Source organism: Ipomoea triloba, chromosome 11 (assembly GCF_003576645.1).
Source record: "Ipomoea triloba cultivar NCNSP0323 chromosome 11, ASM357664v1".
Classification (NCBI taxonomy): Eukaryota; Viridiplantae; Streptophyta; class Magnoliopsida; order Solanales; family Convolvulaceae; genus Ipomoea; species Ipomoea triloba.
In genome coordinates this window covers 12,626,425-12,636,736 of record NC_044926.1, presented here as the reverse complement: position 1 = coordinate 12,636,736, position 10,312 = coordinate 12,626,425, and the positions used below count along the sequence as shown (strand labels likewise).

Genomic DNA, 10,312 nt, shown 5'->3' with positions numbered 1-10,312 from the left:
CCCCCCCCCCCCTTCCCCCCTTCCCCCCCCGGATACTAAGGATCGAAACACGACCAAGCTCCAATACTATTGTTAGATCATGGTTTGATCATGCATATCGGAGGGTCAAAGGTCTAGCATGTGATTTAATTTTACATTATTGCCTTCTATGTTGAACGTTATTAGTAGTTTCCTAATGGTGGAGACTAAATACACCACTTCACTAATCACAAGTATATATAACTGGAGGACCAAAAATGTAATTTTTTCAAAATTATTACGGAGTATTATATTATTAGTTAAAGATTATATTATGGTATATATAGCTACTTGAACATTTGGAGCTAAAATCATGAGAATACCATGTCTTTCAAGTTAGGTATAGTATATCAAGATGAATTACCTAAACTCCATACAAATACTACTACCTATCCTAGTACATGCAAGATACAAACAAGAATTATGACTCCAACTAAATTGCCCATGCCAAGGTTATGCCTAACCAAACTAATATCAACAACTTACTTAAATTCAATCATATTCATCTTAATCAAAACATTATTGATAAATCATCTCGATCCCTTTCAGACTTGAGGGGCAGGAATTGAAGGAATTAATTAAGCTCTTGAAAATGATTGATTATATTACCTTAGCATCATTTTTTCTGTCTTTGTCTCTCATATTCAAAATCATTCAGCTATTGCCTGTAAAAACCGCGAAAGAAAACGGCAAGAGGCTTCCCCCGGGGCCGCCTCGGTGGCCCATCGTCGGCAACCTGCTCCAGCTGGGCCGCCTTCCCCACCGCGACTTCGCCGCCTTCTGCGACAAATACGGGCCGCTGGTGTACCTCCGTCTGGGCTGCGTCGACGCCATTACCACCAACGACCCCACCATCATCCGCGAAATACTTCTCCAGCAAGACGACGTCTTCGCCTCCCGCCCCCGAACTCTCGCCGCCGTTCACCTAGCGTACGGGTGCGGCGACGTGGCTCTGGCTCCGGTGGGCCCCAAGTGGAAGCGGATGCGGCGGATCTGCATGGAGCATTTGCTGACCACCAAGCGCCTGGAGTCCTTCTCAAAGCACCGCGCCGAGGAGGCCCAGCACCTGGTCGAGGATGTTTGGGGGATGGCTCAGAATGGGGAGACAGTGAACCTGCGGGAGGTTTTGGGGGCTTTCTCGATGAACAATGTGACGAGGATGTTGTTGGGGAAACAGTTTTTTGGGGCTGATGAGTCTTCTGGCCCTCAAGAAGCCATGGAATTCATGTACATAACTCACGAGTTGTTTCATCTGCTTGGGCTGATTTATTTGGGAGATTATGTGCCGCTTTGGAGATGGATAGACCCTTATGGGTGTGAAAAGAAGATGAGGGAAGTGGAGAAGAGGGTGGATGATTTTCACATGAAAATACTTGAAGAACACAGAAAGACCAAGAAGGAAACCGATGGGGAAATGGATTTTGTTGATGTTTTATTGTCCTTGCCCGGTGAAAATGGCAAAGAACACATGGACGACGTGGAAATTAAAGCTTTAATTCAAGTAAGATCAAATTACCCCTACCTATCATCTCATTTTTATAAATTAAAAGGTTCGCCCAACCATTATGTGGGTAAATTATGAATATCTAAGTATCTAAACTGTGATGGATCCACCTTGTAACTTTGTAAGATGAACTTAAGTCCATAGTATAATTGTAGGTATAACTATTGTCTTAGCCTTAACCTGGCTTCCATAGGTTAAATGGCTCACACAGTTGCCAACTGTTATACCATAAATCAAGTCCATTCAAAATTTATGTGTCTGCCGTTGACATATAAGTCTATAAATAAATTGAAATCACATAACATATTAACTATACATATAACATGGTAACTAAAACACATAATATGTTAATTGCAGATACAGTAATTGTATTTGTAGTTTACCATGTTATTATGCATATGTGGATGTGGATAACATGTTATGTGTCTTCAAGACAAAAACACTTAATTAAGTAAGATCGGATTACCCCTACCTATCATATCATTTTATTTTATAAATTAAAAGGTTCGCCCAACCGGGTAAATTAGGAACGTTTAGTATTTAAACTGTGATGAATTCACATTTGAGTCCATGGTATAACTATTATCAAGTATAACTATTGTCTTAGCCTTAAACTGGCTTCCATAGGTTAAACGGCTTACACAGTTGCCAATTGTTATACAATAGATCAAGTTCATTTAAAACTTATGTGTCTGCAGTTGACATATTCTATATATGCAGTTAAGTCTGTAAATAAATTGAAATCACATAACATATTAACTATACATATAACATGGTAACTAAAACACATAATATGTTAATTGCAGATACACTAACCATATTTATAGTTTAACATGTTATGCATATGTGGATAACATGTTATGTGTTTTCAAGACAAACAATTGATTAGGTATAAAATATGTCAAACACATAATTTGAATGTTATTTTGAACCAAGGTTCACGCTGCCAGACTTGTAACCTTGGTCCATGGTGTAACATATTATTATAATTGGTATGGTTTGGTAGGATATGATTGCAGCAGCGACGGATACTTCTGCAGTGACCAACGAATGGGCAATGGCGGAGGTGATCAAGCGGCCACGCATCCTCAAGAAAATCCAAGCAGAGCTGGACGAGGTGGTGGGATCCGACCGAATGGTCTCCGAGAACGATCTGATCCACCTCAACTACCTCCGCTGCGTGGTACGCGAAACCTTCCGGACCCACCCGGCGGGGCCGTTCCTCATCCCGCACGAGTCCACGCGCGCCACCACCATCAACGGCTACCACATCCCCGCCAAGACCCGCATCTTCATCAACACCCACGGCCTGGGGCGCAACCCCCGCGTGTGGGACCACGTGGACGACTTCAACCCGGAGAGGCATCTCCCGGCCGACGGCGGGCGCGTGGAGATCAGCCACGGCGCCGACTTCAAGATCCTGCCGTTCAGCGCCGGCAAGCGGAAGTGCCCCGGCGCCCCCCTGGGCGTGACGCTGGTGTTGATGGCTTTGGCGAGGCTGTTTCACAGCTTTGACTGGAGCCCGCCGGAGGGGTTGAGGCCTGAAGATATCGACACGAATGAGGTGTATGGGATGACCATGCCTAAGGCTACGCCCTTGTTCGCCGTTGCTAGGCCTCGCTTGCAACGCCATTTGTATCACTCCAATTAGGGATGAATAATGAATTGTAGCACCCTATGCCAAAACTTCTTTAATTTCTGCACTTCACAAAATGGTATTATTTGTAATAATTATAATATTAATAAGGGTATTTTCACACATACTCCTATTTTTACTCCCAAATCTCATATTTCATGAGTTGTTTTCACAAGAAAACAACCAAAATCAAAGGGGTGAGTAGGATATGATTGTGCAACTTACAATTTACTCCGGTAGGTTTTAGATTAGTGAAACTATCTAGTATCACCTAACTAATAATAATAATAATAATTATAATAATAATAATAATAATAATAATAGACAAAATTAAAGGGGTGGAACCCATGATTTCAAAGTTTTGGTTGAAATTTTGTCATTTAGAAATTAAAGTATAATTTTCACAAAAAAAAAGAAGAAATTAAAGTATATAGTTGAGGGGGTAAAATTTTTCCATCCTTTCAACATTTCTACTCCCTATTTTTATTGATTCAAAATTTTGATATTGACATTTTACTTGACTCGCATGGTAAAGATAACTTTATCATCTCTTGTCACATCAGTGATAAAAGTGAGGAAGTAGAGATTGGGCATAAATGTAGTAGAACTCATGAAAATAAATTTTCATCTCTTGTCACATCAGGAATGTGAATAAAAGTGAGGAAGTAGAAATAATCGTGGGTACATGTATCAGAACTCATAAAAAACAATGCCGGAACCGATATGGGCTTTTCGCCATTTCCTAAGATCGAACTGGCCTTTATCAGTTCTTTCAGCTAAAATTGAGATTTTTAGACTGCTCTACAACTAGATTTAATGAAGTTCCTTGGCTTGAGATGCTTGTTTATCTCATGAATTTTATGTAGCTTTAGCTTCCATTTTACACTAATATTCATTTTTGTTTGGGACATTGTTTTAGTGCTGCTCACTGTTGCAACCAATGAGAGAAATGTCAAATTGGCTTTTCTCTTAGTACTACTAGACTAGAATAAGAAGCGGACGAGGTTTTAAACTTTTAATACAAATCATGGTTTAAGGATTTAGTAGTGATAAAATTGGGGCAGTGTCAGTATTGTTAGCTGATTTGAAATTATCTATTTGTTTAGGCAGTAAGTATACTACTCCGGCCCTTTATCCCAAAATGAATAGTTTAGGTCTTTTCTTTCTCTAAGACCCACAAGGATACAACTACTCATACTGATTGCTTTTGTCAAGGGATGTAAGTATATAGTAGTTTTAAGCTGCGATTACTAGGAAATATTTCTATATATCAGAAGCAAATCCAACCTCACTAAAATAATCTGCCAAAACTGTTGAAGATGAAACATGTTCATTATTGAACTATGAAAACTTGAATAAATGGCATGCTGCTATATGCCTATATGGATGGTAAACCAATATTAAGTTTCGTTGTGTGATCAATAGAATCTCATAAATGTGACTTTTGCAATGATTAAAATCAAGTTCAGTGAGTGATTGATGCATGTGATCAATTTCAATTAAAAGTTTAATTAAGTTAATAGAATTATTCTTAATATGTTCCTCATGCTTGTACAAAATTCTTATATATCCAGTACTACAAATATCACTAGGCATGGGTTTGATGGGTGCCTAGGTGCACCCAAAAAAAAAAAAAAAAAANAAAAAACCTTAGCTTTTTGCATTTTAAGTCTTGGGTTTTTAGACTTCTAACAAGTGCAAAAATAAATGTTCATTAGCATGTAATACTCTAAAAATACATAATAATTTAACCATATAACATATGTCAACAAAACAAACAAAATTAAATTAAAAAAAAAAAAAGAAGAGTTAATTCCATTTTTAATTTGGTCAAAGATTTATAGGTAGCAGTCCACTTTTAATCCCTTTCTATCAGAATATTCACATTTAGTCATAGTATTATTGTGTCATGACTATTTTTGGTCCTCTATCAATAAAACAGTTTTAATGTGGTTAAATAAAGACATTTCGGTCTTCAATTACAGATTTTTTTTTAAATGAACATAAAAATATAGCAGGGTCAACTCACTTTATATAAAAATGAAAAAAATACCTTGGTATTTAACGACATTTCAACCATTTTGTTGGAGGACAAAAAATGATCATGCCACAATAATACTAGGACCAAATGTGAATAGGAACTCACCTGTCTGGATTCGATTCTTGTCTTTAGCATAGTTCGTTGCGGGCTCCTTTTCCTTTCAGGTCACAACCTTGGGCTTTTCCACTTGTTGTTTGTGGGCATAGCTATCCCATATAATAATATTGTTATTCCTTATGCTCTGTATAATCTCTGGTTTATGGTGGACCCGGTCCAATAAAACCATCATTGGCGCCGTCTGTGGGGATCACTACGAATAGTGCGTGTTCGAAGTGTCAACTTGAGCAAAATTTCGATGTGCACCTGAAATGGTTGTCCCACTTGATGAACAGTCGCCGATCCGACATGCTGATGCTGGGAGGAATGAGGGTAGAGACGAAGTGCCAGCTTCGGTTCACGCAGAGGACGGAGACCTTGCCCCTCCAAATGCGGGAGGCGGAAGGTCAATGGGAGAGGAAAAGGCTCGTGTCTTACAGGGCAACCAGCTGCCCAGTTATGGTGGTCCTGGGGTGGACCCCCCGAACGGAGGGAGGAGGGCCCTCATAGTACCCCAAGGATCACGATCGGAAGGAAGGGGAAGAGATGTGCTAAGGGAAGCAAGTTTGGAGGAGGCAGAGGGCGAAAGCGCTTACCGCCTAGTGGAAAGGTGACAGTGCACGGCTAATCACCGTTACAGGGTCAATCTCCGCGAGGATTGGATCCGCAAGATGGACGATAGAATAGAAGAGCTGATCCAGTGGAAGGAATTTGGTTGCACCCCATCATACCCAAGATAACACTCACCCCTCCTTTCACCACGAGGATCATGAACAACCTCTCCCAGCTAATTTCATGCCTCCTACCGTGAGGAAATTCGACGGAACGGGGGACCCTCAAGAACATGTGCTAGCTTATCAGGCTGCCATGATGTTAATGGGGTCATCTGAAGCCGCCATGTGCCGAGCCTTCTTTTCAACGTTGTTAGGCGGGGCACAACGCTGGTTCACTAACTTGCCAGGCGGTTCTATAAGTTCCTTCCACGAACTAGAAATGAAATTTATCACATCATTTATGAGAGCAAGGAGAAGCAATAAGTACTTCACACACCTCGCCTGCAACCTCAAGCAAGAGAGGGATGAGACCTTAACTGAATTCCTTTCCCGCTGGAGAGTGGAGGAGGCTGAGGTGGAGGACATGGACGATAAGTCAGCCATTGTCATGTTCATTTCCACTTTGCGCGCGGGGGATTTATACAAAAGCCTACGTTGCAAAATGCCAAGAACATACACATCGCTGATGATTCAAACCAATCGATATACCAAGGCGGAGGAAGCAAACCGCTTGAAATGTCTAGAAGAGGAAGGAAACAAAAGGCCTCGAACGGAGGAGCAATCTAGACTTGGGAGAAGCACGAACCATCCCCCTTAGAAAAGTAGGGAGGAGAGGAAAACCAGCTTAAGAGGCAGGTCTCATGCCGGAGGTTCTCACGCACTACTGCTTTGGGCGCCTTCAACCCCCTTGGCCAAGGCACCCCCCTTAACGCCATTCACCCCTTTAAAGGCCTCCCGAGCGACATATTGGCATATGCAGAGGAGTGCCGCATAGTGAGAACACTTGGCCTGCAACCTGACCCCCAGGAGTAGATCTGTCTAAATATTGCAAATAACATCACTGCCATGGGCACGATACGAACGATTGCTAGGCATGGAGAAAAGAGATATAAGCTTTGATACACTCATGCAAATTAGGTAACTTCATAGGTTGGAATAGGATGGTAAGGAGGGACACCCGGGGAAAGGGAGCTATGGGACAGTAGCCGCTCCCCGATGGGAAGGATAAGACTAATGACGACGCAGGAAACAAAGAGAGGTCGGTGATTAACGTGATATTTGGAGGATAAACCTTGGATGACGAGGGAAGATATGTGGGATCTATAGATAACCAGCCCATCCCGAAGACACCTCAGCGTGGACCCACCTAGTTTTCCGACGAAGACCTCCTGAAGAGAGCGACCACCCCCAAGATGCCCTTGTGATCTCGATGGTTGTCAATGGGGCTTGGGTTAGGAGGGTATTGGTTAATACAAGGAGCAATATCAATATCATGTACCACGGCGTGTTCTTGAAACTATGCCTCAGCGAGGACTAGCGATAAGGACCCCGTTAGTTGGGTTCATCAGGTACATAGTGGAAACTGAAGGTTCTATAACTTTGCCAGTGGAACTCGGCACCCTGCCGCATGCCAAGGAAATCTGCATGGAGTTTGTAGTCGTCAAGTTGGTATGCGCCCATAACATTATTTTGGGTAGACCAGGGTTGGTTGGCTTAGGGGACTAATTTCAATGGAACACCTATGCCTGAAGTTCCATACACCTGAGGGGGTAGGAAGTGGAGACTAACACTTGGCTCGAAAATGCTACGAAACAGCATGTGAGAGAATGCTAGTAGATCAATTACCTGTCCATACCGTAGAATTAGAGAAGGAGAAAAACACTGGGTCGGGGCCCGCTGTAGAGTTGGAAGAAATCCCATTGGACCCAAGTTGCCTCAACAGGTGCGTTAGGATAGGTAAGGAACTCACCCCTGAATTGCGAGAACAAGTGATAGCAGTTCTAAAAGAATACTTTGTGGTGTTTGCTTGGAGCCTCAAGGATATGCCAAGCATAGATCAATCCATCATGGCGCACAAGTTAGCAATGGATCCCAGTTTTAGACTTGTTAAGCAAAAGCGACGGCATCTGTCAAATGAAAGGAGAGCCTTCGTGAAAACGAAAGTAGACACGTTGCTCGCAATAGGCCACATACAGAAAATGATGTACCCGAAATGGTTAGTCAACGGGGTGCTGGCCCCAAAACCCCCCACCTGGCGAATGTGCGTAGACTACACGGACATGAACAAATATTGCCCCCAAAACCCTTTCCCAGTACCCCGCAGCGATCAATTAGTGGACGAGACCGCCAGGTGTGAATTACTAAGCTTCATGGATGTTTTCAAGGGGCATCACCAAATCTTTATGGTAGAAGAGGATGAGGAAAAAAAGGCATAAATTGTTTGATAATGCTTTGGAAGTTAGTAGAAAACTTATCTTTCACATTTACTTGTCTTTATTTGGCTAAAAATGTTTGTCCATCATATTATGAACTTGTTCTTTTCTGTGTGTTTCCTTAGACTTGAAATTCCATATTTCAGTAATGGTATAATAAGTATGTATATTTAGCAATCTGGAAAATACAATTTCTAAAGAGTTTTTGAATCATACCCACGTGTCTAACATAGCAAGGATCTTGATGACCTTAAGTACAACATGTTTTTTAAAAAAATGTATTCCACAGTTCCAGGCAGTTTGACTTGATAGCTTGACTAATAGTTCAATTCAATCTTCAACCTTCGATCTTGTATCTTGATTACAATACTATTTTAGACTTCCATTTATTGATTCCTGAAAATAAAACGCACACACACAATTCGACAAACAGTGCCTTTTAAACTCTACCTAGAACACAAATTTATGACAAAAGTCATGTGATAAGGCCCAAAACATATTTTTGGATAAGGATTTCTGCAAATAGTGTTATTGAAAGTTCAATATGTCATGTGTTTCTCTAGCTTTCATTATCTGTAAATCATTAATTATTAAATATTACCTTATCATTGTTTCTTCTATTCAGTAGTTATAGAACTCTTACCACGATAATAGTATTCCTCTTACCGCTTTGAAATGAGAAACTTGAATCAATTAGTTAGAAGATATCAGTATATGGAAAACATAACTCTGTTCAGTAATTATAGGCCTCTTACCATGATAATAGTCTCCTTGACTTAAACTGCTACATGTGGTTTTGAAATATGAGCATATATCACAGTGCCCTCCTACACACTGTAAAAATAACATGGTTTTCTATTTTGAATCATCTCTAAAATCATACATACAATACAACCCTAAAAACATACTATAGGGTAAAAAAATAAGAACAGAAAACAAATCATTTAATCCTGTAATTATAGGCCTCTTACCATGATAATAGTCTCCCTGACTTTAAACTGCTACATGAGGTTTTTGGTATATGAGCATGTATCACAGTGCCCTACACACAGAAGAAATAACATTGTTTTCTATTTTGATATATACAAACTTTAAAAAATTAGTTGTTTACGCATTATAATGTATAAGGAAATGTACCTCTTCATCATGGCAGACAATTTCATCACTATGTATTGCCGGACCTCCATTACCTTGATAGGGCTTCTATTTTTGAAGATTGATAAATCGCAAGCAAGAATTTATACAACCATGCTAGAAGAGAACTGTGAATTTTGAAGAGTTTTCTAGGTTATCGCTTGTTTGAATACGATGATTATACCTGTATTATATAGGCTTTAGTTGTGTGTACATGTAAGAGTTCTGAACCTATATTAATTCCCATAGTATTAATTGTTGTTGTCGATTCGAGAATCGAGAATCAATTCATTTTTTTAAACAAACGTGTTGCGGCTATTCATTTAGGGCTGCAAGCCTGCAATTAATACTCTTTCCTTTCCCATGTCTACCATATTCTACAGCCTAATTTTTTAAACGAACATTTAATACTCATTTTACCTGCAAAACGGCGCCGTTTCAACATAGGCGGGAACTTTGCCAAAAATGCATTTACTGTTCTTCTTATGGTTTTTTTATAATAGAGATTATTCGGGCCACCATTTTGGGCCATATTCAATTTCTTAGGGTTATAGTATTTATTATTTATGTATTCTTTGGGCTGCCTTTTGGGTTAATATCTCGGGCTTTGTACGTACTATTTTGGGCCTAGCGTCCCGGGTAATAATACTACTATTTTCCTACCCCCCATTCTGTACCTCTATACCCGGTTTATGGTGGATCTTGTCCCGAAAAAACAATCATTGGTGCCGTCTGTGGGAAACACTATGAAAAGCATGCGTTCCTAGTTTCTACCCGTTGTTGGCAGCATTGAAGAGTCATCATTCTTGAATACTCTGGCTAGGAAAATGGTTTTTAAGCAAACCTCGGTTTCACCATTCGACCTGGGAGTGTTTCAAGAAGTAGGGTGTTGATCAT

The 10,312-nt window shown here is 40.5% G+C and overlaps 2 protein-coding genes across 2 annotated transcripts; both read left to right on the top strand.

Moving 5' to 3' along the window:
* Nucleotides 1-584: 584 nt before the first annotated feature.
* On the top strand, nucleotides 585-3,283 carry LOC115995652 (cytochrome P450 703A2). Its single transcript, XM_031234753.1, has 2 exons — nucleotides 585-1,519; nucleotides 2,529-3,283. Exons 1-2 carry the CDS (start codon nucleotides 611-613, stop codon nucleotides 3,171-3,173), a joined length of 1,554 nt encoding a protein of 517 aa, XP_031090613.1. The 5' UTR covers nucleotides 585-610; the 3' UTR covers nucleotides 3,174-3,283.
* Nucleotides 3,284-6,090: 2,807 nt separating this feature from the next.
* Nucleotides 6,091-6,666, top strand: LOC115995927. Its single transcript, XM_031235075.1, has one exon. It carries the CDS (start codon nucleotides 6,091-6,093, stop codon nucleotides 6,664-6,666), a length of 576 nt encoding a protein of 191 aa, XP_031090935.1.
* Nucleotides 6,667-10,312: the final 3,646 nt, after the last annotated feature.